The 27,860-nt window shown below is 41.4% G+C and overlaps 2 protein-coding genes across 15 annotated transcripts in view; one reads left to right on the forward strand and one right to left on the reverse strand.

The window, feature by feature from the left end:
* Positions 1 to 22,677, forward strand: part of GRIP1 (glutamate receptor interacting protein 1) — a 621,870-nt gene extending 599,193 nt beyond the window's left edge. For all 14 annotated transcript variants that reach the window (XM_074325454.1, XM_074325453.1, XM_074325445.1 and 11 more), the window contains 3 exons: positions 4,218 to 4,451; positions 19,780 to 19,926; positions 22,313 to 22,677. In XM_074325454.1, the coding sequence (XP_074181555.1) occupies positions 4,218 to 4,451; positions 19,780 to 19,926; positions 22,313 to 22,537 (606 nt within the window). In that variant the 3' untranslated portion in view covers positions 22,538 to 22,677. The remainder of the gene's footprint in view (positions 1 to 4,217; positions 4,452 to 19,779; positions 19,927 to 22,312) is intronic.
* A 1,223-nt stretch (positions 22,678 to 23,900) lies between these two features.
* The window catches only part of HELB (DNA helicase B), a 28,384-nt gene continuing 24,424 nt past the window's right edge, over positions 23,901 to 27,860 (reverse strand). Inside the window, exon 13 of the mRNA XM_019732448.2 lies at positions 23,901 to 26,885. Within this exon, the coding sequence (XP_019588007.2) occupies positions 26,781 to 26,885 (105 nt within the window). The 3' untranslated portion in view covers positions 23,901 to 26,780. The remainder of the gene's footprint in view (positions 26,886 to 27,860) is intronic.

Below are 27,860 nucleotides of genomic sequence, written 5' to 3' on the forward strand. Positions count from 1 at the left end.
GGCATGTTTTCATTTGTACCTGGTACAGAAATTAATTTGATCGTGAAGAGGAACATAAGAGGAAATTTTATTTTATTTTGTTTTGCCCTTTAAAATAGATAACAATGCAGCTGGTGCAAAAGGCCAGTCTGTGGGTTAAGCAGCCAAAATGCTACACAGTGCTTTGCTGTTAATTGCAAATCCTGATTCCATATAACTTAGTGTGAACTTGAGGAGTCACCGTGAGATGGAGTGTAATAGCCGAACTCCTGGTGAGTTCTTTAATCAAAGCCATGAATTTGCTGACGGTATTCACACTTTGGTCTGGGAAGTCCTGGACTGTTTCCTTTTATGTTCTTTTAAATTTTCTGAGCTGTAAAAAATAAAGTGGCAAAAGTCTCATTTTTATTTTGACGTCATACGAGGTCCCCAAGTCACCATAAGGAATGTGAATGGCATAACTGGGTGAACTCTTGCAATTCTAAAATGATTATTCATCTTTATATTATTTTGCTTCTCAATTGCATGTGTGGATATTTTGTGTGATTCTGACGTTTGTGAATCTGCAAAGAGAGTTATAAAAAAATATATTAGTTTGACATTGTAACATCGTAGTATTACCTGGCATGAATTTCAGCTTCAGAGCATAGTTAAAGGACCTGGAGATGGATAATCCTATAAAACTTGAATAAATTAAAATGGTAGCAATTGATTCCTTTTTATGCAACTTTCAAAAAGTGTCAAATGCTTAAGCATCAGCTGCCTTATTTAAACTTTTACCACTTCCTGTCTGTAGAATGATCAGCGAAAGGGGCCCAACATGAATCATGAACTCAGTCCACAATTCTTCAACATACTCCTACTTTTCAAAGCATATTTGGCTCATATGCCTTTTTCATTTTGCACTTTGATATTTCTTTTTTGAAGAAGCAGCTGTTTTTCTAATAGTTCCTTTTACATTATGTTGAAACGAAGGTGATGTAAAAAGTAATGCGATGAGGAGTTTTCACCCAGAAATTGAGTTATCTAATGAAAACAACATCATGAGCATATAAGTTATATTGCAACAGCCTATAAATCTTTTCTAACATAGCTTCAGGCAGGTGTGACCCTTGAAATTATAAATCCAGAAAGGAAATGGGTTGAATTTATAAGTCAAAGAGAAATTGAAGTCTTTAACTAGGAAAAATGATTGGCAAATCCATAAATTGGAGCTTTATTTACTCTTTCATCACAAAGAATGTTTATTTATTAGTTTAAATGAACTCTGATCCCTTGATTACAAATGCTACTATGCAAAAGATATTTTTCGAGCTAGGTTCCGGCATAGAAAATTTACATCCAGTACTAGAAGTCAAAGTGTATTCCAACTAATAAATGTAGATTAGCTAAAATGAAAAAAGACTACAACTGAAATGAAAGTGAAAATTATACTAGTGGTTTTCCCCATTGTTAGCAATAATTAGTTTTCAACTTAAGCACTGAAAAATGTACAGTTTTAGCAAAAGAGAAAAATTCTAACTATGACTTTGGACAAATTACTACATCTCTTTCAGATATATCTCCTTTAAAATATGGTGTTTATAAGGAGCTAATGCTTATATGGCACTTAACACAGAACATGGCACTTCATAAATGTTCAATAGAAATTATTATTATTTTTGCCATTTGCTTTATTAATGAACACTTCTTTACCTATTTTTTGTTCAATGTAGGAAGAAGGTTTAAATGTCAAATAGAGAGCTCTGAACATACCCCTTCTAAGATGTATGTATGTCAATTATCTCATTGATAATTTAGAAAAAGAAAATCATAATTATAAGTTATGAATTGTGCAAAATAAACATGGGCAATAGATTCTCTTGGAGCCAAAACAAATCCTAGATAATTTAAAATATTTTTTTAACTTTTTATTGTAGTTTTTATATTTGTTTTAATTTTCATATTTCTTTGAAGATGGCAGTAAGTCAATTAAAGTTCACTTTAAACAAAGCAATCAAGCCATCCATTGAAAACTTGAACTATAGTTCTTTTGAGAATATGTCATTGCTTCCATCAGAACCCTTTCTAGGTTAGTTTGTAACTTTTGTCGTGGCTAAGGCTTATCAAAGCAGAACTGTTTTCTCCCAGTTGTAGTGATTAAGTATTTTACTTCCAAGGTGTTTCCTGCTGGTCCCATGAAAAATGAATATAAAAAATAGGTGTTAACAAAGCAAATAGCTAGTCTAAGTAGGAAAAAACAATACGTGGATGGTCACCACAGCAAGAAAACAATCATTGGGTGCTATCTGTTATAGTACATTAAACAAAGAAATGATATATGTGAGTTAAGTGTCATAAAATAAAAGGATGTCCCATGATAATAACAAAGCTAGTAATGGAAAGGTTTCCATTGTAAAAGGGCATTTATATGAAATAAACCAAAATACGAATAATCCACACTGGTTTAAATGTAAAGATTTTTTTTTAATCTACTAAAAAGTCAGTTTCATATGTATCAACCTCATATTTGACTGAGAAGCAAATCAATACAGCCTGGTAGTCAAGAATAAGGGTTCTAGAGTCAGATCATTAATGTTTCAATCCCAGACTCTTGGGCAAGTTGCTTATCTTACCCAGGCATCCCTTTTCTTAACTGAATAGAGAGGTATAATAATTATAATACCTACCATATAAGCTATCATAAGTATTAAATGATATTCTCAGACACACGTGTATATGTGGTACTTAGCACATGTTAATGCTCAATGATCAGGAAAGTTTGTTTGGTTTATTTTTTTTTTACAATGTTCTTTTTCAAAACTATCATTAAAAAAAGAAAACTGATCAAGTTAGGATATTGAAAATTTTACTTGTCTTGTTTCTTTTTCAACAGAGATGTACATATATGTACATGTGCGCCAATACTTGGCTGTCATTCAAAGATCTTGTTAGTGGTATACTATGTATCACTGAACACCAGGTGAATCTTGGAAATATAAGATCTTAGATAATAAGTGGAAACTCTACTCACTTTGCAGGGCTCCATCCTGATCAATAATTTCAGGTAGTGCCCTTGGCTCATTTGATACCTATGTGACCTTGAGGAAATCAACCTCTTTGTGCCTCAGTTTCCTCATTGTAAATAGTGCCTATTTCATAAAGTTGCTGTGAGGCTTAAATGGTTAAATACAATTCAGAGGATTCAACAAGTTACACTTCTGTTTCTTTTAGCATTGATATTAATATAAACCAGGAAATCCCGCTGTAGCCAGTAGTACTGCATGGGGACTTGTTTCTGTTCCCATGATTTTCAGGCAGATTCACCAATGGGAGTTGACCTTTAGAGAATCATCATATCGAAGAGAGCAGGAATATTTTCAGAAGTTCAGCATCCTGTAACCATGAGACATGAACATCCCCAACATGATATTGGTTTTAAATGCTCTTTTTGTTCCACTGCTGAGACTCTGTCATATGTGGGATTTGATCTTGCCATGCCTTGTGTATTATGCAGAACATATTTGAAACTGAACAAACTTCCCAATTCACTGGTAAAATCCTATCCAGTTCTAAAAGCTTGTGAGCAAAGGGCTGAATCTGGTAGCATAATAAATGATTATTCTTTAACCTCTCTCAAGATCTTACACAAGGGACATTTCTAAGAAACACTGACATACGCCAAGTGATGTGGCGACCTAGTTTGTCTCTGAGCTTCCAGGACAGGACCACGTGGCCAAAGGAAACTGGGTGGAAGCCCCTGCCGTTGTATCAATAACCTCATTTCAGCCCCTTGTTACCTCTAGTTGGCGCTGGAGGCAGCATTGCAAAGAGAGGCAGCCTGGTCCCCACTGAGAAGTTCTTAGCTCATCTCTGTAAGATTTATCAAAAGATTGCCTCATGAATCCCTTCTTTAGAGTTCACTCCATGGAAAGTTAATGCTTACAATGTAGTTTACAGTAAGCAAATGTTAGAGCTTTTCAATTTGCCTCAGAACTGCCAGGGGTGGTATTTGATTAAATAAACTCAACAGCTTAAGTACTTAAATTGGATTTGAGATGTGCATTACAAATGGCCCTTGCAAAGCATTTTTCCAGATTTTCATCATTCTGTGACTATATCCATTTTCCAGCCTTTGGTTATGCCCTGAAGAGACTGTATTTTGACTGGGCTGAAGGAGAAATGTGCTTAATGTTGAGCAACCAAACCCTTTTCTTCGTCTATGGCTTAATTGTTTCTGAAAATTGTCAATGCCACAGGCAACAATCATGTCGGGGAGCACGATGAGTTTGAATCATGAGGCCCCAACACCTCGCAATCAGCTGGGGCGACAGGCGAGCTTCCAGGAACGGAGCAGCTCACGGCCACACTATAGCCAGACAACTCGGAGCAACACCCTGCCCTCAGATGTGGGCAGAAAATCTGTCACCCTGAGGAAAATGAAACAGGAAATAAAGGAGATCATGTCCCCAACTCCTGTGGAGCTGCACAAGGTCAGGAAGCTTTCTTCGCTTGCCTTAGGGTCACATTTGGTAGCCACTGGGCACAGCCTGAGTGCCTGATGCAAGCATGACAATGACAGTCTACTGTGGGCTCAGCCAAGGGGAGAAGCCAGAGCTTAAAGGCAGATCATCTGAGACTTTGTTCTCTAAACATGTCCTTTAGCAGGTTGTCCTGTAAAACAGGGAAAATTGGCTTTCAAGCAATGAATTTATCAAAAATGGTATTTGTGGCCATAATCGTCTTGCAAAACTTTGAGTCTCCAGTGTCACACGGAGCTTTGATGAATTGGTCTGTTATTCCAGTTTCATTGGAAATGAAGGAGGGAAGGATTTCCCAAATGATTTCCCAATAGCTTCACCGGGAAGAGGTTTCAGGTGTAATGTGGAAAGGCTTAGTCCTTAATTACAGACTTATCAGTAGATGGTTATATTATTTAGGGGGACATGAACTTCTCTTTGAGACGTAGTTGAGATGTCTTGGGTCAGGACATCGTAAGTCCTGGTTATGTTCCGTCTCTACTTCGGTTGTTGCCTCACTTGACTTCATAGAGGAAAACCCACGATTGCACACAGACCTGCTGGCACAGTTTCAACAAGGCATGTCTAAGTGACAGTGTTTGTGGAAACTTGGGCCAAGGAGACCAGTGGTAGGGAGGTGTCTCTGATTTTCTTTTGTAGAACAAATGCTTTTGTTGTTATTGTTGTTAATACATAAGGATAGTAACAATCTCACTCCACTTTTCTTGAGAGCCAAGACCTTCTCTGTAGTTAATAATCTATTAACTTGAGATTAGTTATTTGTCTTACCTAGAAGAGCAAATAAATGTCAGATGGAGGGGAGGCGACAGGCCAGCTACCCTCCTTGTCCTCCAAAGACTTCAGTTTCCCTAACCATCTATTAAAACTAGCCATTTATTTTGCAGCTGACAAAAGATATGGTGAAAGAGAGGCTAGTGAGGAAAGTTGGGTTCTGAACTTTGTATTCCAGTTCTGGGTTCATTCTTTCGTCACTTCATGCATGCATGCATTCATTCATTCATTCATTCATTCAATACATATACTGTGTATTCATTCACTTAAAGAATGTGTTATGAATCCCCAGGGAGCACATAGCCTCAGGGGATATAGGCTGGGAAATAATGGAAAGGTCGTGGGAGAAGTATGATAGAGGTAAGACTAAGATGCCTTGGGGGCAGAGGGTGGACCCCACCCCTATAGAGGAAAAGAAAAGACCTTCCGAGAAGCAGATGTTGGCTCTGCAGGAAAGCAGAGGACGGGAAGGCATTCCAAGCACAGAAAGAAGGATGAACAAAGGGATGTCAAAGATTGTGGTGTAGTGAAGGAATACAAGTATTCCAACATGACCAAAGCCTTGAGGTGAAGGAATTACATTAAGAGGAATTACAGACTTTCCAGAAAAGCAAAGAAGTTTCTGACATTTTAGGGTGAGGACCCAGGTTTAGCCTCATGCCTCAAATTAGCTTGTTACCTTGAATTGATGTGTCTTGTCTGTTTGGTAAACACCAGCCGTCACCCCCTCACACAGATCCTGATATGCTAATTGACAAACCAGTAGGAGGCTGTAGGGACTCCCATGGTGATTAGATTGCGGCAGCTGCCTAGTCAAGGCCAATTCTGCTGTGCCAAGAAGAGGACTGCCCTCTTCTGATTCCCTCGGGGGCCTAGGAACACCCCCTCTTCTCTAAAACTGCTGCCAGGCAGACAAGAGCATGTTTGAGAACCCACCCTCCTCCTACACCAACATGCATGGAGTGCATACTACGTGCTATATTCTTTCAAGTTTTAGCCCTCACAGTAGCCCTTCTTAGCAGATATTTATCACCCCCAGCTACAAGATAGGGAAATAACAAGTAAAAAATAGAGTCATTTTTCTTTCTGGAGTAAAGCAGTCTCCGCAAAGGAAAATTATTGATAGCCCAGCAATAGAAAGGTCTGTCTCCCCTTTCCTCCTGCACTGAAAGCATTTAGCACAGATAATGATGGTGAATTGAATATGCAAATTGTTTCAGCTGAGGTTAAAAAGAGGGGATGGGGAACTGTGCTGAAAATAGATCATGTTTAAAAAAAAAAGTATCACCCACTTTCCAGCACATTGAGTGGCAGAAGACAGACTGGCTGGAACATTTGTTTGGCAGTGTATGAGTGGGGAAGCCACAGGACTGCAGACACCCATGTGCCAACTTGACCTAATAAATGGGATGCTTCTTTTTCCTTCACTTCAGTCATTTCCCCTCAATGGTGGCGATAAGTGTGTTTCCCACATAGCTTCCCTTTTCTTCAGAATTGATCCCAAACGAAATAAGACTCTCAAAAGCAGATGATGTCCTAAGCATTTTAAGACACCTGAAATGATCTAGTTAAGTGAAAATGTAGTAGAGGAGCCCGTTGGAGTGGGTTTTGCTCATACCTCAGGTATCTTTTCTTTTTCAAGTGACTTCAGTTACCCTGCTAGGCCATCCACATGTCTGTTGTTAAGCACCCTCTCCAATTGTGAAGTGCTTGAGGAGAAATGGTCATGAGAAAAGTCACGTTGCTCAGAGCAAAGACTGGTTTTGCACGTAGGTGTCTTTTGAACACTGGACAGTTACCTGACACCATAAAAAAGCACAGAGACTTGATAGAATTGACTTATCCTTCCATTGGGGTGCTACCAGTCTGTACTAAATCGTTGCTAACATTAGAAAAAGGTACTCTTTTGGATGGTGGCATGAAGAAGGGGCCAGGGAATCAGGAAACATCCCTTCCTCAAGTTGAAGATAACCCCAGGACAGAGTGCAAAGCTTGACACGTGGAATGAGGGTGGGTTTTCAGTTCCTTGAGCCCCTTGGGTGGACCTTTCTATATGGATCTAGTGGAGACATTCCCAAGGGGCTGCAAAGACCAGAGAGGAGTGGCTTGATGAAGTAAATAGCATAACCTTCCGTACACACTTGGTATTATTTTCCGGTTGCCATCTTTCTCATGGCTGTTGGCCAATTGGTGAAAGCTGGCTCCATAAGAACAAGCTGTGGACCTGTTCATGTCAGCACCTAGAAATTCTTACTATCACTAGAAGCTGGATCAAGAGGCTATGAACGAATGGGCAAGTATCCATCTCCTGATGATGGGTTACTAACATCATCTTCACACATAAAGAATGAAGGACGGGGCTTATTCAATTTCCTGGGTTTTAACTTACTCTCCATTATTTGGCCCCATTTTCCACCCACTCCTCCTCGCCATTCCTTCTCTTCCTTCAGACTTTCAGAAATCCCGAGCTCAGGTCAGAGCCCAAATGGTTTCCGTTCATTTTGCATCAGCTGCTGTGTGAGTCTCTGCTGGATCCCGGCAGGTCTTCCTTTAAGTTACCCACATTCATTCCTGAACCCAGAAAGCTAGCTGTCCTTCCTGGTACTTGAGAACAAACATAAAAAATGAAGCTTCACTTCCTTGTTTGGCCACGTGGATGAGGTAGGAAGTTGGAGCTGGACAGATAATTTAGTACTTAGTTGGGGGGGAGGGGCTGTGAGGGGGTGACAGGGGAGCGAAGTACATGTCCCCTTAGGCCACTGCCGCTCCAACTTCCTTGTCTGAGTCACACAAAATACATTTATTTCAAGTGTCAGTACACACATACACCCACACTCATATGTGAATTAATCCAAAAATGGTACACTAACTTTTTCTAGTTTTTGTTTCTTTTTGTTTTGTTTCTTTTTAAATGTGATCACATTAACCCATTTTCAAGTCTTACCAATGGGTTTCAACCAAAAGTTTGTGGACTACACCCTCAGACAATAGTTTGGCATGGTAACTATTACTGGGACTATATGGAGTGCTTGTTAAAATGCAGGCTCCTAAAACCCACCCAAACTTACCTGGTCAGCATTTTCTGGGAGTACAGGCCAAGAGTCTACATTTTAGCAACCTCTTAAGTGAATTCCTTTGCCCCCTGAAGATGGGAGTATCATTCCCTTAGGTTTTGCTAACTGGAGGTGATTATTCTGTTTCAGTGAAAGCATAGGCAACAGCTGGGTGGCAGGGTAGAGAAATGAGGTTATATCTTTGGCCCTGGAACTTCTGAATTTTATCTTTTAAATGAATTCTTGTTCATCCTATAGCTTATCACAGATTCTTTCTCTTTGCAAGCAAGGAGCCTGTGGTCTTAGCTAACCCTTTGTTCACTTCTGAAACTTAAATATCCTTTGGTGTCCATTTAATCTATTTCTGAGATGAATTCTAGCTTCACTTCTTTGCATACTTTAAGGAAAACAAAAATTCAGGAGAGTAGAAAGTTCCCTACATTGAGAGCATTTGGGCTTTTAAAACAAATCATATTGACATTTCCTTGTGCCCTGTCATTTGTGTTTTTCAGTTAAATTATATTCCTTATTTGTATGCACCTATTTTTATGTATCTTTTTACAGAAATCTTTTAAAAATAATTTTTCAGCATCTACTTTTATTAATGGCCGCTGGTGGCACAACCCCTTGAACACTTGAGTCACTCACAAGGAATCCCTGCATTTCTTGTCACCACGTTTGCTGCCATCAGCTTTCCCCCCAGCTAAGTTCACTTTGAATTTTCCATAGGTTTGAGTGTTTTGAGAGGGGACCTTTGTTCTTCCTGATACGACTAAGTTGTTTACTCCTTGGAAGGAGTGCCATTTTTGGTGTTTAATGGCAGCTTCTTTTGCAATATCCTCCCAGGGTCAGGCACGGGCTCAGCCCCTAGAAGGAAACATGAAATGAACATACGTATCTTATTAGGCATATGCCTCTTTCTTCACCAGATATTTGGAGTTGCTACTCAAGATCAAACAAGTCCTCACTCCAGGCCTAGACGTTTTCCTAAGAGCTAATGTAGAATTGTCTTACTGTGGAAGTCACTAGAAGCTAAAACAATAAACTGAGTGTATACACCTTTTGCTTTTGCCTACCACTCTGCTGGATCCAATTTCTCTTTCTTCAGGCAAGGAGTGATAAATTAGAGAGAACACAGCCTTCGTTGTCAGGCAGACTGAGGTTTGGTCCCAATCTGCCAGTCATTAGCCAGGTCACTTCTGGGAACCTCAGTTTGCTCCCTTAACAAACAAGGGTCAGAATCATTATCAGGGGAAGAGACTTTACAAATAGCATTTTCCCTGGTGAAGTAAGTCACCATCATTCAGAGTCTTGCCAAAGTCATCCAGCATCAGAAACCCAGAAAATGAGATCTCCTCAGGATCCCAGACTTCAAGAAGATTCAGCCAGCTGCCTTAGAGCTTCCAGAGATGGAGATGTAAACCTTCAGAATGAGATCCATTTACAAAGAGAAATCGCCATGTGTCTGGTTACTAGTCATTACATCAGTCTGACGAGTATATTCTTTCCCTGTGAAACCAGGGGCAGCTAACAATCAGGACATTGTTAGTGGACTTGTAGAACAAGGGTTGGAATTTAAAGCAAAGGTTGTACATTTCATATGACTAATGGTATTCAACCCTGACAGTCTTCAAAATTTATAATTTCCAACAGCTTTCCCTGTCTATGTTTCTATTGAAACAACTTTTCAAAATGTAAAAAAACAATTCTCATGCAAATGATTGGCTCATGTCAAAAAAATTTTTAACTCATTAATAAGGAATAACAGCAAGATGACAAAGCTTATTCAAATGGGGATAAAGACACTTTATATGTATCTCAATCAAAGGGATAAAGAAAAAAAAGTGCCAGTGTAAGATTTCCAAGTTAGAATTAAAGCTGCTCACTGACTTATAGGGAAATAAAAGCAAAGCCTTTGAGGTTATCTTTTCTAATGGACAGAAATAATTTGTATCTCTACCAGACAGAACTCATTTCACATCTTATCACTTTTCTATAAGTTGCCATCCACCTTTGCAGACTCTGAGCTCCGCTCTGAGCAATTGAAATGGTAAGTCAAACAAAATTGCAGTCCCCTAGACAGGTATGACCCTGAGGCAGGCTTGTTAGTGTTCCACTGTGCCTTATTTCTCACTTTTTGATCACCTGTGTTATCGTTTCTGTCATGGATCCACCACCATCCCTCTTCAGAAATGTTCATCGCTTCCTTTAAGTCTAGTTCCGGTCTGGGGATCATTCCTCTCCTCCTGACGTCTTTATGCCTGTTGTGATCAAATATGTTTATAAGTTGTAAGATATTCTATTATCTATAGGATGTTCACTGACAAAGGTTGGAGCTCTCTGAGGGTCACTGTCTTCCTAAGGTCCAGGTCCTTGGAGAGACGCCTCCCGGACCGCTTCTTCCACCATCATTCTGCCCTATTGCTTGTCTGGCAGTGCTGTGACAAGGACATTGATAAAGAGCCAGCCCAGGGCTTGTTTCTTTCTTCCTCTTAAGTGGGGTCAGAGTTCTTTCCTTGTTTGAGAATCTTTGTAGTGCCAGACCACGGCAATCCCACAGGAATGAGGAAATAAATGAAGACTGTTAGTGCTCAGTAGCGGGGGTTTGGTCAGGGAAGTCCACTGTAATATAGTGATTTGTAATAAGAAATATATATTTGGTCTGTGCCCTCCTTGCAGGCACAGAGCTCCTACGACCCTTGGAATTTCCTAAGTATTGAGAGCTATAACGGTGTCTTTTGTTGTGTGAATCAAGTGACTTTTGGACCACACCTAAAAATGAAGGAGGGGAGAGGGCTTGGAGGTTGACTCAATCACAAAAAGGCCAGTGATTTAATCAATCATGCCTATGTAATGACGCTTCCATAAAAACTCAAAAGGACAGGGTTCAGAGAACTCCCGGGTTGGTGAACACCTGTTGATTTGGGGAGAGTAATGCACTCAGAGAGGGCTTGAGGCTCCCTGCCCTCTCCCCATATCTTGCCCTATGTATCTCTTCCATCTGGCTGTTCCTGAGTTATATTCTTTTATAATAAACCAGTAATCAAGTAAGTGAAATGTTTCCCTGAGTTCTGTGAACCCAAGGAGAGGGTCGTTGGAACCTCTGATCTACTATATAGCCAGTCAGTCTGAGTCCCAGGTGATAACCCAGACCTGCAATTGGCATCTGAAGGGGTTCAGGAGTGGGGACAGTCTTGTTTGAATTAGCCCTTAACCTGTGGGATCTGATGCTATCTCCAGGGAGACAGAGTCAGAATTGAGTTGAATTGTAGGACACCCAGCTGGTGTTGCAGAATTGCTTGGTCATGAAGGGAAACGCCCCCAACCGCCTACACACACGTTGGAATTCTGATCATGACATTTTTACCCACGTAGGCCAAAGGGGAATGGAGGTCAGTAAGATACAGAGGGAATCAGGAAAGGTCAAGAGCTGGAGGAGAGCTGGGCCAGAGCACACCCAGGCACGGATAGCAGAGGCGGAAGCAGAGGGCCAGGTGCTGAGAAGAACCAGCAGGAAGTTCTGGGCAAAGGTGCTGGAACAGAGACTGCTCTGCTGGCTGATGTGCTGGTGGCTAGGGCGAATGGAAGGGGCCAGTGGCAGAGCTGACAATAATTAGGTGTCGGTCAGCTGCTCAGGGCTTGGTTTGATCTCCTGGAGAATGTGGAGCATGATCTAGCGCTTTCCTCTTTGATACGATGTGAAATGATACACGTCATGGTGCTGTGAGATGAATTGGGAAAGCAGCACGTAAAATCTGCCGCAGACCTTAAAAGCCATCACGCTCCCTTGGTTGGGACTCTGTTTTCCAAGGGCCATGTCACCCCCTGACTTGCTCATATTTGGAGTCCAAATCCAAGCGACTGATTCTGTCATCGTTGAGCCCCCGTTTTTCAAGTCCATGGTGCCGCACGTTTGCCAGGAAGCACCAGGAGGCAGTATTTGAAGCAGCTGTCCCCTTCTCGCCTCGGCCAAGGAGACTCCCCAGGCAGGACGGCAGCAGCTGCCTTTCCTGACCCCATCTGTCTCGAAAGCCAGGAGTTTGAGTGGCATAAACTGACATCGCTTCCTCTTGGGATACATGCAGTTGGGAAGGCCATACTTTATTTTTCCCTTCCAGACCCACAGGTAGAATCATTTTCAAAACTGACGTTACTGGAATTGTCAGGTTTAAAGGAACAAGGCTACTACCCCAGCAGTGTCTGCAAGGATAAACCCAAATGCTGGTGATTTATGGGAAAACCAGTACCATCTCTGAGAAGTAGGAGTCAGTTTGGTCCTTAAGGCCATCAGACAAGGCTCTGAGCCATAGGGAGGGTGCCAGCACTTAAGAATTGCTTCTGGGGATGGCTGTCACTCAAAGTGACTTGCTCAAGATAGCAGACACAACTGCCCTTAAAATCTAAGTGAGGCGAGTTGGCCCTGCTGCTAATGGCTTTTCACATGTGTCAAAACTGAAAACACAAGCATTGGGTTTCTGACCTTTACCTCCAGCACATTGTTCAGACATGTGGATAGACTTGCTTAGAAATATAAAACAAGGCTCAACTTGAATCATGGTGAACCCCTGTGCCTCCTGCTAGCGCTCTGTTCTCGGAAGGCTTAGAAGCAATTGCAGAATACACTGCTGAATAGTTAGAATGGAACTGAGCTTTGGAGAGCTGTATCCTTGCCCGGAGTGTTATGTTACAAGGGGCGCTTTGGCCCTTTTAGAATAGAAAAATCTAGCACTGTGTTCACAGTCCAGGTTCCCTGGCAGCATCCTCTGGTCAGTGCAGAATAGAGACCTTGCAGGATAAATCTTGATCCCTGTGGGCTAGGGTAGAGCACAGAGAGCTCTAGGAGCAGGAAGCAGGAGTCTGTGCATGGAAAGCCACAGAAGGACTCGAGGAGAAAAAAGGCAGCAGACATGATACATTATGCATCTTCAGTTGGTTGGGCAGTTGGAAATGGATAAAGGCTGCCTGACCAGCTAGGAGATTATACGGGGTCTGACAATTAAGATCACGAACTCATCCTAGAAAAAGTGCTACACACCTCATTGCTGAATATCACTACGGTCACCTTTGAAGTACTCCCCTTGGGAAGCTATGCACCGATTCCAGTGCCTAGTCCACCCTTCAAAGCAATTTTGAAACTCTTTCTGGAATGGCCATCAGAGCTGTTGTCATATTACCCTGATGTCCTGAATGTCATCAAAATCTCTTCCTTTCAATATTTCCTTTATCTTTGGGTAAAGGAAGAAGTCACTGGGGGCAGGATCAGGTGAGTAGGGAGGGTGTTCCAACACAGTTATTTGTTTACTGGCTAAAAACTCCCTCACAGACAGGGCACTGTGAGCTGGTGCATTGTCGTGATGCAAGAGCCAGGAATTGTTGGAGAAAAATTCAGGTCAAACTTTCTCACACAGCCTTTTCAGCACTTCCAAATAGTACACTTGGTTAACTGTTTGTCCAGTTGATACAAACTCATAATGAATAATCTCTGTGATGTCAAAAAACGTTAGCAGCCTCGTTGCAACAAGGTCGCGAATTTAGTCAGACTTCGTATGTCCAGAAAACAAAAAGAATCGTGACTTGACGAACAGAGCTAATGAGGTCAGATATTTTAGTACTGAATCCTGGGGCTTATACATTCTAACTGGACAAGTCTGTCCATCAACTTCTTCAAGAGTCAGTGTCCCCATTAGAAGGGAATGATTTTGTTACACAGAGTTGTTGGGAGATCAAAAGCAATCATGGGTAGGAAAGTGCCTGGATAAGGGATGCATCTGTGCAAAAAAAATCAAACAAAAGTAACTTAACTCTTGGAATCCTCAGAACTATTTTTGGACAGGAAATAAATCAGAAGTAACCACTACCAGTCTCCAGGCAAACAGGAGGGCAGCAGCTACATGGCACAATTTATTCTTGCTGTTTTGCGAGCAGCCAGCTGTGCTACCCATTTTTGTGAATTTTTTATTTCTAGGATCTTTTGTGTTGTTTTAAAATGATTTTATGTTTGTGATGTGCTATTTCCAAGCTATTTCCAGGAGAACCACTGAGCTGGCTATTAAATTCAGTCTCCTCTAACCTGGGGAAAGCTTTCTAGAGAAACTGATTACTTTCCAATTTAAACCATTTCTTAGCCTCTTATTCTGAAGAGTTTACCACAGGGCTACTGTCCAGTGTAAGGCCCAGGAGAGCCAAGCCTCTTGGCCAATAGCTGTGACCTTCATGAGCTAATCTGCTAACCTGCTCTGGTTAACATCCACCTCTAATGTTTTGTGTAACGTATTACCACTGACTTGTAGTGGCATTATTTGGTGCCACCATTCTTCTGCCCTCCTGGGTTCTCACTCTGGAGCAGACATCCAAGAACCACAGGCCCACTGAGCAATGAAGAACTTCACTATTATTGGAGCCCACAAAAAATACTCCCCCAAATACAAGGATTTGGGTTCATTGTGTTGGAAAACGTGCCTCAGAGCTAAGACAGAAGTGGGCTTCCTAATGCCCCTGGCAAGCTCAGATTTTGCTGCCCTCACAGTCAGGTGTGCCTACATACTGCACCCTCGCCTGTAGCTAGTTACAAGTGGAACTGAGATAACGAGGACGCACCACCCTCCGGGATCGGTGGTGATGGTCCCTGCCGCAGGTGTGCTGCTTGTCAATGGAGAGAACATGGTTAGGAATAAAGATGGAAAACAGGCAAAAGGACAAGAGATCCCATAGACAAGGCACAGACAAGCCAGGGGGGCACATAGGCAGGGACTTGAGCAGAGAGATTTCATCTACCAGGAAACGGTCCCAAAGAACGGCCTGCTGTCGCCAATCTTATTAGCTGCTCACCTCCTCCTCCTCTTCCTTTTTGCCCTTTCCCCTATTCCTGTTCTTCCTCTCTTTGAGAAAGGAGCATGGGGATTGGAGGAAAGGGACTGGCATATGCCCCAGAAACGTTTCCTCCAGTCAAGGCTCCTTGGAGGAATAGCTGTTTTCAGATTGGGTGCAGGAAATATTCATAATGAGTCTGTGATATCTACTTCCGGAAAGCAAAGTAGTTATAATAAATGGGTCATATTGAAAGGACATAGAAGTCAACATAAAGGACTCTCCTTGGCCAAAGATGAGAACATTTGAGCATCCAAAACAACTATGATACAATTGATTTTCATAGGTTTACGAGTATATTAACATTTTACTTTACAAAAGTTATCCATCCCGACAAAAAACCCTCACTGGGACACCATTGGAAGTATGTAGTGCCCTAATTTCCTAGTCTAAGAATGAAAGGAAAGAATTAGCATTCATTCTACCTACTTCAGAAATAACCAAACAGCACTAATTAAAGAAAAGAGAATTTGTCTTTACAAAAGAATTCCAGCTAAAAAATATATAAGATATAGAATTAGAAAAATATTATCATTTTCCAGCCCCTAATGAAATTATTGATTCAGACAAAGGTCATCAATGGATGAAAACACTAGATTACAGGTGGATGGGGAACCTTACAATGGGGAGATTAAGCTGTCATCCCCTGAACCCATCCAAAGTGGAACTAGACATTGATTGATGTGTCATAGGAAGCACACTGTGCCACTGTGAGGAATATTCAGATCCCTCCTCCCCAAAGCTGACCCTGACTACAATTAAGCATCCAGAACTAACTTCCACTTAGAGGAAATATGGGGGATAGAATAACATGCTCCAGGACAAATGACGTTTCCACAATAAATCAGTAGCATAGGGGGAAAAAGATAGGGGCATACTCTAGATAAGAGGACATTTAAGATACCTAAAGCAAAGGTAATGTGTGGACCTTGTTGGATCCTAATTTGAACCAACAAACTCTAAAAACCACTTTTGAGGCAATCAGGGAAATTTGATTATGGACCAGGTATTAGAGCATATCGAGTAAAAGTTGATTTTGCAAATGAATTAATGACATTGAGTTTACGTAAGAAGCAATTGTATTTCTTAGAGTTCATACTGAGGCATGTAAGAGGGAAATGGCATGAGGGCTGGCATTTGCTTTCAAGAGACTCCCTCAGAAATGAAAAAAGAAAGGTGGATACGTGCGGCCAGCTATTGATGGTTGTTGGGTCTGTGTGTTGAGTATGTGGGAATTCATTGTTCTAGCCACTCTACTCTTGAATGTTTGAAGCGTTTTCTTAAAATATATCTTTCTCCTAACTAAACTTTCTGTGGTACTCATTTCACAATATATGTATGTCAAGTCATCATCCAGTAATACCTTAAACTTATACAGAACTGTATGTCAATTATATCTCAGTAAAAATAGTCTTGTCCAATAATCACCCTCCCCACCTTAGGAAAGAGGGTCAGAACTTTCCTGTCCTATGGCCGAAGGCAAAATTATAATTACAGAGGGACCTAATAATTCTCTGCGATGAATATTTGTTACACAACCACATGCCAGGTAAAGACGTAGTGTGTGCCATGGAAAGACCAGAGCTTCCCAATCAGAACCACCTGAAGTTGAACCACTTCTCTGTTGCTTGCTATCTGTTTTACCTTGGGCAAGTTTCTAACCCTCTCTGAACTTTCATTTCCCTGTCTGTGTGATCTGCTCCACAAACGTGGCAGAGATCGTAGCATCCTGTTTGCTTTTAAATCTACTCTTTCAAGTCCCACAAGCCTTATCAGCGAGAAGTCCAGCATCTCCCACTGGAGACACTCCATCCTCCCTGTGGAGGAGTGGGCCTTGCTCAGCTCATTAGCGGGGAAGGCCTGGCTCCTAAGTCAAAAGTGCTCTCACCGCTCATGACCACAAGGTGTCGCCATTGACCTTTGCCCAGCCCAGCCCAGCCCAGCCCAGCCCAGCCCAGCCCAGCCCAGCCCAGCCCAGCCCGAGCCACGCCAACCACCCCCATGCTGCAGCTTTGCCAATTTCCAGCACTGCCCTTGGGGAAAAAAAGGGGATGAGGAGCCTGGCTTGAACCCCAGAATTAAATCCCTCTTAGTTCACACTCACAGTACATCGTGGCCAATTCTGACTGACTTCCAAACTCAACCATGTCAGAACTAGTCGTTTCATTTATCGTTTCATTTATTCAACAAAACACAAAGGGATTTGGGATATATGAATGAGTAAAACAAAGATCCTTGTTCCCCTCCAGCACCTTGATGGGGCATCTTCCACGTACTCCCCTAAGGCCTTTACCTGAGCCCAGGTGGCCAAGAAAGACTTCTCTTTCCCTCCTGATGAGTTTGGTGTTGAGGGGTACCGTCACATTCACATAGTTGAACCTACTTCTCTCCATGCATCAAAAGGTTGTGTGTCACATGGGGTGCTGGATTTTACTAAGCCACACACGCGCATGTGCACACACACACACACACACACACACCCCTTCTGTGGTAAAGTAGCGCTTACTATTCTATACTTACATAACCAAGTGCCACAAAAGTGATCCTTCCATGAAAATCAGGTCATTTCAGATTTTAAAACTTCATATGTACTACCTGATTTAAAACTGAGACTCTTACTCATTTGGCAGGATTATTAGGGGGGTTAAATCAGGTATCTTCACGGAACTGTAAACTCATGAAGTCTGTATTTTGTTCACTGCTATGTAGTTTTGTTGTTGTTGTTTTACTATATCCTCAGTCCTCAAAACAGTGCCTGGCACATAGTAGGGTCCAATGGCACATAGTAGGGTCCAATGCGGGTGCAGGAACCACATACGCAAGCGCGCACGCGCATACACGGTGATGGAATCAGACCACACAGACCGTCAGCTTATTAAACATGAGTTCCCTTGCTTCCTTTTCCAGAACATGTAACAGCCCCTCTGGGTTGTGGAGTACCACGCAGAGAAAAGTTCAACGTGCTCATAAATCACTAGCGATTTACAGATGCCGACTCAGTCTGGGACAGGGTCTGAGGTTCTGCATTTCCACAAACTCCTGAGATGTCGGTGCTTCTGGCCAGCACACATTTTCAGTGGCGAGGCACCTTTTTTTTCCTCTTAAAGATGCAATCAAATTCTGCCCTTTTTCCTTCTAGTGTACTAATATGGACAAGGCAGATGGGTGGTATATGTTGATATACTTTATATCATAACATCTAAAATGCCACCAATTATAAAATGCAGCCTGATTTCTGAGATTTCAAAATATGAAAAAAAATGTGCATCTTAGAATCTATGGAATAAGGCATTTTGAGCAGCAGTGAAATAATGGGAAAGTTCTTGGTGTTTGGAGTCCGACAGACACGGCCCCACCATTTGTTACCTTTGTGACCTTGGGCGAGTAAACCACATAAATTTGAATTTTCTCACTGCTAATATGGCAATCACTGGTAGGGCTGCCTGATAACCAGTACTGACCCAGACAAATTGATGATTTAGCTCTCTACCCAGTGAAATAAAAATCTACAGACTGACCACTTTTGCATTTCTTTCCATATTCCCTACCTCTCTGAAGTAAAATAACTGGGCAACAAGACATAAACCTGTTCTAAAAGTGTTAATCTTCACATTTTGCCCTGGATAGCTCTGAATTTTTGACTCTTTTACAAGAACGTGTTCATGTATTCTTATGTAAAAACAAAATGAATAAAAGATACATTTTTAAACCATTAGAGTGAAAAAGTAAACCCAAATCATTGCTTGAAGTGTGCATGAGATTTGCAGAGGACGTTCGGCAAACCTTATTAAAAGCAGGTCACCTTACAGCATTAAATGAGTGTGGAGTGCCAAGTATAGGACCTTGCAGTGTCCAGCACTGTGGGTGCTCAGAGAATATTTCATATTAACGTGTTTGCCTCTGGAAGCAGGCTCTTCTCTCATTGACTGCTGTTTGCCAGCACCCAGAACCCTGCTTAGAACATGGGGGGGCCTCAGAACACGTCTGATGGAAGTATGAGTGGTGTAATGAATGAATGAACCTCAGACTAACTCTTGCAGGTTGATCAGGTGGAGGAATGAGGATTGGAGGAAGCGTTAGCTGGTGGTAGCTGGTCTTAGGTGCTGAGAAGGGTGAATGCCTTGAATTGCTCAACCATATCCTGGAGGTGTTCAAGCCAGGCCCCAGAACACAGTTTTGTTACAGGAACACTTTCAGGTCTTTTAGGTGGGTTTTGCCAGAAGTCCTAAAGAAGTGATTGGGGTACCATAGCAAATAAAATGGTGGACTTTGTGGCTCTTGCTAAAAGGGGGGAGGAGAGAGAGAGAGAGAGAGAGAGAGAGAGAGAGAGAGAGAGAGAGAGAGAGAGGGGAGGACTAGGGACTAGGACTCTCAAGTACGTCTCCTTTTTTTTTTCTTTTCTTTTTTTTTTAGTTCTGAGAGGAATTTTACTAATTCCAAGAATATTTTTGGAGAAGGGGGAAAGCTGCAGGGTTGGGGGTAGCTGTTTATGTTATTGAAGTTAGTTTGAAAAGATTGTATGTCAGAGGATTCACAGGCAAAGTTTTCAACCCAGCTAAACGTCCCCTTCACATTTTCTCACTTTCCAGGTGACCTTGTACAAGAGTTCCGACATGGAGGACTTTGGGTTCAGTGTAGCAGATGGCTTGCTGGAGAAAGGAGTGTATGTCAAAAATATCCGCCCAGCTGGCCCAGGAGATCTTGGTGGCTTAAAGCCCTATGACAGGCTCTTACAGGTAAGACTGCAGGTGGAATTGAATTAATTTAGTTCTTTTAAGTCTTACTTGACCAGTACCCACCCATGCTCCTTTGCGTCAAGACTAGATTAGGGCCCCTCCCATATAGGACAGAAGCAGCTTTTTTGTCAGTAGAATTTACCGGTTATTGAAATTGCCTGTTTCCCTGTATGTACCTCCCACACATTAGAAACTTCCTGAGAATGGAGCCAGTGCCTTATTCTCCCATTTGTCCTTGTACAGTGCTTGACATCTCAGTATCTCATACAGTATCTGAAACCAAAAAGCTGAGCCTTGTTTACTTAATGGAGTCCTAGCATGGTCAGGTGTAGTGTCACTGAGCAAAGCAAATTCCTGACCTCATGTACAGTTTTTAGGGAGAAAACTTTGCAAGAAAAGGAGAGGGTTGACATTCTTAAAAATGTGTTCAACTGGAACGAGTCTGTCACCAAATAGTGAGCTTTCCAAGAACAAGGCTGCATTGACTCGTGTTCACTGAGGCAAGTTGTTGTCTCTGATCACCTAGTTTTAAAACCAGCTCTGCTGATCATTTTCACCATGGCCATGGAACATTCAGTCTTGTCCTAGAAGTATGGGACACTTTTATTTTCCATGGGTACTTTAATATTCGATGCATGACTAACTGTCATGCAGGGTGTCATGCGGGGTCTCTGGTCCCACTCCCCACATAAGAACGCAGGATATGGTGAGGCCGAAAAGGAACACCCACGGAGCCATAGGTAGGGGAGTTATACCACTATAGTCTCGCTGGTGGCTGGGTTGGAGACACAGGAAGCAGGAGCCACACGATCCGCAACCTGCCGTCCACTTCTCTGCCAACCAACCTCACTTGCTAACTGCAATCAACCTCTCTGCAATCCGCAACCCACAATCCACGCTTGCTAGCTCAGCCACCATCCGCTACTAGCGTAGCCACAGCAGTTATATTAGTGGCCAAAGTCTCACTGGTTACAGCTGATGGCCAATTAGCCACAGCTGATGGCCATCCAATCACAGGCGATGGCCATTTACTACCCAAGCCAGCACCTTTCCACGTGGGGCCGAGAACCTGGAAACTGCACTCCTGGCTCTGACCCCATACTAACTATGGGCGAGTCACTTAACCTCTAAGAGTGTCTTTTTAATCCATAAATTGGAGCTATACATACTTTCATGCAAGATGAGCCTCTAAAAGTAAATGATTCAGATTGTGAGGGGCTTTGAATGTGATGATAAAGCTCTTGGACGTTATTCTGGAGGCATATTAATTTCTGCAGCAGAATGACCTAATTTGTAATTTAGAAAGACAATACAACATTATCATGGGTCACTGAGGTAGGGGGGGGCAGGGGAAGATCCCAGGAAAGGAGACTAGGTATGTAAGGGCAAGACACCTGCATCAGACCTGAGTCCTTAATACCTTCAGCACATCCTGGTAGAGCTGTCAGGGAGGCCGCTGGCAGTTTGGATTTGTTGCTCAGGAGAGATGTTAGACCCAGAGCTAAAGATTTAGGATACTGAAGGCATGGGTTTGGATGAAGTTGCCTATGGTGGACTTATAGTAAGAAAGAGGAGAGAACCAAGAATAGAATTCTAAGAAAAACGAAATTTGAAGGACAGGAAGAGGCAGGAGAGGACTGAAAGTGAGCAGTTAAAATGGCAGGAGGATCAAAACAAAGTGATGTCCTAGGAGCCAAGGAAAGAGAGTTTTAAGGATCAGCAGGCGAATGGCAAAGTCCAAAGGGGATGAGAAGCCCGTACATCATTCCCATATTGGACACGTGGAGTCATTTGTACAATATGAGGGTCAGGTCCCAGACCTGGGAAGATTGAAGGGAGAATGGAAAGTCAAGGAATGGAAGCAGCATGTAGATGATTTTTAAAACTTTTTTGGGGTAAAGAATAAGGAGAAATGCAAGATGAGCACACGTACAGCTGAGGAGGGGATGGGCTCACTTAAGAGGGATAGTTCAGCACCATGGGTAAGAGCACGCGCTTTGGAATCAGCCAGACTGCCTGGGATCATGTCCTAGCTCGACCACTCACCAACTGCAGCTCAGGCAACTCTCTTAACAATTTTGTGCTTCACTTTCCTCATCTGTAAATTGGGGGTAATATTCAGCCTTTAGAGCACCTGCCATGAGCTGGTCCATCTGTTTGGCATGGGCATGTTGGGATGTGTCCTTGTTCCCAGCTCTCAAGGGCATTACAATTTAGTGGCAGAGAACAAGTAAGCCAATGAGCGCCTTGTGGTCAGAAGAGAGACCTCTGTACAGGTGCTGGTTTAAGCACCTTCCAGACAACTTGTTACACCTGAAGTGCTACTTTGGGTTTGAGGAATTCCGACTGTAACAATAATGCAAAACGACTCTTCTTGACCTTTCAGGTTAATCACGTCCGAACCAGAGACTTCGACTGCTGCCTGGTGGTGCCCCTCATAGCAGAATCTGGTAATAAGCTGGACCTGGTTATTAGTAGAAACCCGCTGGCTGCACAGAAATCAATAGAACAGACTCTGCCAGGAGAATGGAGTGAACAGAACAGTGCTTTTTTCCAACAGCCTAGCCATGGTGGTAATTTGGAGATTCGAGAACCCACTAATACATTATAGCAACGCTTTTTACAAAGCAGAACAAAAGACTATCTACATGGTGCTAAAAAAAAAAAAAAAAAAAAAAAAATCCCTTTACGATTTCTGTGGCATTTGAAGCACAGATAATCACGTGGCATTATTGGCAAGCACAGGGCTGTTTTAAATCTCTCTCATGGCTCATGTTCACTTCCCTTTGCAAGTCGAAGACGTTTCATTTTTCGCGACCACTATGGTATATGGCAGTTGATTCCCTGCCAAGCCCAATGGTAGAGAAGAAGTAGGCCCCCCCATCACGATTGACGTCAGAGGAAATTTTTCACAATCTCACCTTCTTATCACTTTTTAAAAAGAGAAATGTCTGTTCGAAAATATTCTCTATGACAATTTCCTTAATTCATTTTGAAATCAGTTTCTTACTATAAAGTCATTCATGTAAGAACTGGACCGACACGGCTTTTCATAAAGCTGGCTCGACTGGGGGAACTAGAGTTTGGCCAACTGCTGGGACTGCTGCTATGGGAGGGATACAGGTATAAAATTATCTTCAAATGTTTCAGCAACGATGCACGTAGGCGATCATAGTAGGTGGTGGTATATGTTCTGCCCAAATATAGGAATGATTTTAACTAAGATGTATGCTATTCCCTATGCAACAAATTATCAAACAGGATATGTCTTGTGACCTGTTTTTGTTTTTTTTTGTTTTTTGACATATTTTTAATAGCTGCAAATCTCTTCTAATAAATTAGTGTTTAGTAACACTGAGAGTTAAGTATCTTATTTTTTAAATTCAAGACTAAGAAGTTAAGAGAGAATGAAGAAGTCTATTAAAATGAGGTTTATCTTAATGATAAGCAAATCAAACTCTTACTGCTTGACATGTTTTAAAAACTGGTTATATCGAGGGGTGTACAGTACATGTACTTAAAATTGACACTGGACTATCTTTTGTTCTGAGCCATGCCACTTAACTGAAATTGTAAATACATTTTTCACAAAATGCATTGCCAATTATTTCCATCCCTCAAAGCAATAAATTTGTGACAGTTGCTTTTAATGTTTGTCAGCAACTGTTTTCATTTGTTCAGATATTTTGAATAGTTACACTAATAACTGTTATTTGGTGAATATAAAAAAAATAGATCTGTATATTGATTGTAGACTCTCCATATTGAAATGATTATTTTCCAAACATTTTCATTTTGGTCAATAATTCGAATAACTGCTTGGATGAAGCATTTGAACACTGTGTCCTTTGTTTAAGGAAAAAGTTCACCTTTCTTTTTGCACAAAGAAATATATTATTTCAAACACATTTCAGGACCGCCAGGGCAAGAAAGTATAAAGCAGAATCATGTTAAGGAAAAAAAAAGATCATGAGTCACTTAAATATGTATTTTTATTTGTAACAAACAAGTATTAAACTGTAAAGTATTTTTGTACAAATTTAATACTTTAATAGCATGGTATTTATCGTCTATGTATGGTTTTGGGGAATTCAAAATTGTTGCAAATATTTGTATGGAAAAAAAAAACCCTCTACCAAATGGAATAAACAGTGATTTTAAAAAGCCAAAAGAAATGACATGCAATTTGAATGTATTTTCATGTGCTAGACTGAGCCCTACACAATGCTTATTGTTACATAATTATTTAAAAGGGGATGGTTTTGCCATAAACTTGAAAAGCAGCATGGAAGAGTGGGAAGAGTATAGGTTTTGAAATCCAATCTGAGTTTGAATTCCAGCTCACTGGTGGTTTGAAATTTACTTATTGGGGGTCAGTGTCCCCGCAGTGATGCCGAAGGTCAGATGTGTACTTCAGCACTGTCGTGAGGTAAGGCGTGTGACACAAGTGGAAGTGCTGAAACCGCCAGCACACAGGAACACCCCGAGATTAACAGTGCATTGATTTTAGGTGACAAAGATCACAACATCAGCCCTCAGAGACCATTACAGGTAGCCTATGAAGTAAATTGACAGACGCTATTAAAATGTACAAATTCTAATTATGCTATCTTCAAATAAAGCAAAGCACACCGATCGTCCCAAGTTTTCATTGTGCAGATTGCCTTGCACACCTTGTAAAGTCACAGGGACAAGACAAGGATGTCCATTCTCGCCACTTCTATTTAACAGTGTCCTGGAGGTGCCAGCCAGGGCGATAAGACAAGAAAATGAAATAAAAGGCATCCAGTTTGGAAAAGAAGAAGTAAAACTATCTCTGTTTACAGATGATATAAAAACTTGTGCTTCAGAGGACAGCATGAAGAAAGGGCAAAGCCACAAAATGGGAAAAAATTTTGCAAATGCTGTTTTTAATAAGGGACTTGTATGTAGATATATAAAGAACTTAGATCTCCATAATAATAATAAAAAAAATTTTTTAATTGGGCAAAAGATCTGAACAGACATTTCTCCTAAGAGGACACACAAACGGTTCATAAACTCATGAAAAGATACTCAACATCATCAGCCCATAGGGAAACGTAAATCCAAACCACAATGAAATATCACTTGATACCCACTACATGATTATAATCAAAAAGTCAGATAATAACAGGTGTTGGGGAGAATGTGGAGAAATTGGAACGTTCACACACTGCTGGTGTAAATATGGAAACTTTGGAAAACAGTCTGTCACTTCCTCAAAAGGGGAAATAGTGTTACAACATGACTCAGCAACTGCACTCCTAGGGATATACCTAAAAGGAATGAAAATATATGGCCACACCACAACTTGTACACAGATGTTCACAGCTGTGTTAGTTATAACAGCCAATATGTGGAAACAACCCAGATGTCCATCAACTGATGAATGGATAAATTCAATGTGCTCTACCCGTACTGTGGAATATTACTTGGTAATAAAAGAGATTAATGCCTTTTGCATCATGGCATCTCTGAGAGCAAGGTGGGTCACCTGCAGCTCTACTGCAGCCACCCACAAAAATTCAGCCAGTGTTCATGGCCTTGCCACATCAGCTCAAACCATCACGGCCTGATCTGGAAATCTGGCCTCAATATATACAGCCAGTTTTCCCATCATTGCGTGAAGCTAGCTCTTTGTACATAATTTTTAAAAACCTTTTGAAAGAGAGAGAGATAAAGCAGTGAGAGATACATGCTACCACACATGGATGAAATCTGAAAATATTATGCTAAGTCGAAAAAGTCAGTGACAAAGGACCATGTATCCTATGACTCCATTTATGTGAAATGTCTGGAACAGACAAATCAATAGAGACAAAGTAGATCAGTAGTTACCTAGGGCTGGAGGGGATGAGAGGATTACAGCTAAGAGGTAGAGGATTTCTTTTGGGGGTTCTATAAAAATATTCTAAAACTAATTGTAATGCTGGTAGCGCAATTCTGAATACACTAAAAGCCACTCACTTGTGTGAACGGGTGACTTGTATGCAAATTCTATCTCAATAGGCTATTTTTAAAACATTGGGATAACAGGTAAATTTGTCCTCTTAACTTATTCTTTCACCATTTAACAATAAATACTCTAAAAAAAAGTAAAATAAAATCACCCTGAGAGAAAATAATTTTTCAAAAGTAGAGTATCTTCAAAACAATGTGCTCCCCTCTCCAAAATGGTAATGGCGTGACATGACAAACGGGTTAGCTAATGCTACAGTGATAATCATATTGCAATACTAAGTATCCAATCAACAGTGTATATCTTAAACTTACGCAATGTTACATGTCAATTATATCTCAAATTAAGAAAAACAAAACAAAACAGAAAACAAAGAAAACAATGAGCTTCCCAACTCAAAAGGAATTTCCAGGAAAAAGCTCCAGATGTGGTGGAGGCAGGAAGCAGGGATGGAGAAAAGGGCAGCCTGGAGAGACGACCACTTTGCTGAAGATCCAACGTCCTGGAATTGGCGTCAGTAAGCAATGCAATTACAGTTTATCTTGACCATCGCTTCATCCCTTTGGCAATGATCGTGGAAGTTAATAAGGCATTATCCTAGAAAGTAAACACTTTTTAAAGTATAAAATTAAACAATTATATGTAAAACATCTTTTCCTTTCATTTCTATCCAGTGCTACCAGTTCTCATGATGACAGATACTGAAATCATTAAGGTTTTCTTTGATCAAGTGAATTTAAAACATCTGCTGACACCTGCAAATAAAACTCCAGTGATAGACGTCCTCTTTTATCTTGATACTTTGAAGCGAGGATGTTCATTTTGTGTTGAATGGAAAAAAATAAGACAGTTATCTGAGCAATCGGAAATAAAATCAGGTTTCTTGATTATGTGTGGATTTGAAAAGTTGCCTGGGGGTTAAACTATTCAGTCTCAAATCCCGAAGTTTGGAAGATACTTGTGGAGATGATTCTTCCACCTGTTAGAACAACAATAAAAATAAAGTTAATTTTGTAAAAATGTAGTCAGTCTACCCTATGTACTTCTTTTCCCTCTGACTGCTTCTGCATAAGACCCAGTACCTTTTCCCCACCCTTTGGAAGACTTAAGCAAACCAGAGCAATGAGCTCTCGGATCTTTGTGGGGCTGTGTCTGCTTTTGCTCACTGGGACCCCCAGCACCCAGCTCTGGGACTGGCACATAGAAGTGACCGTTTGCTGAATGCATACATCTAATTGCTAAAAATGTGAACAAGGCCTACTACATATTTAGGCAGCCCAGTACTAAATTAAAATGAGGAATCCCCAGAAATGAGGGATGTGATGCCAATATCAGTAGGATATATGATAATAAAGCAAGGGATTTGTCTGTTTTCCTCCTTCGGATGCTTAGATCAGTGACTAGCAGAAGACCTAAATTTTTTTCAGGGCCGGCCCGGTGGCTCAGGCGGTTAGAGCTCCGTGCTCCTAACGCCAAAGGCTGCCGGCTCGATTCCCACATGTGCCAGTGGGCTCTCAACCACAAAGTTGCCAGTTCGATTCCTCGACTCCCGCAAGGGATGGTGGGCTCAGCCCCCTGCAACTAGCAACTGCAACTGGACCTGGAGCGGAGCTGCGCCCTCTACAACTAAGACTGAAAGGACAGCAACTTGAAGCTGAACGGCATGGCACCCTTCACAACTAAGATTGAAAGGACAATAACTTGACTTGGGAAAAAAAAATTTTTTTCAAATGCCAAATGAGGTGAGGCAGAGAGAAGAAGGCATCCAAATCAAGTGTACAACAAAAGCCAAAAGGGAGACATGAGCATCAGTTTGGCTCATTTTAGTGAATGAAGAGACTAGCTTGACGAAAGTAGAAAAAAGAATAGTTAGACATGATAATGGGAAAGCTGGACTCCAACTATGAAAGGTCTCAAATGCCTGATAGTCTAGCATTTATGTTGTAGGCACTAG

The sequence above is a fragment of the Rhinolophus sinicus genome, linkage group LG02, assembly GCF_036562045.2.
Source record: "Rhinolophus sinicus isolate RSC01 linkage group LG02, ASM3656204v1, whole genome shotgun sequence".
Classification (NCBI taxonomy): domain Eukaryota; kingdom Metazoa; phylum Chordata; class Mammalia; order Chiroptera; family Rhinolophidae; genus Rhinolophus; species Rhinolophus sinicus.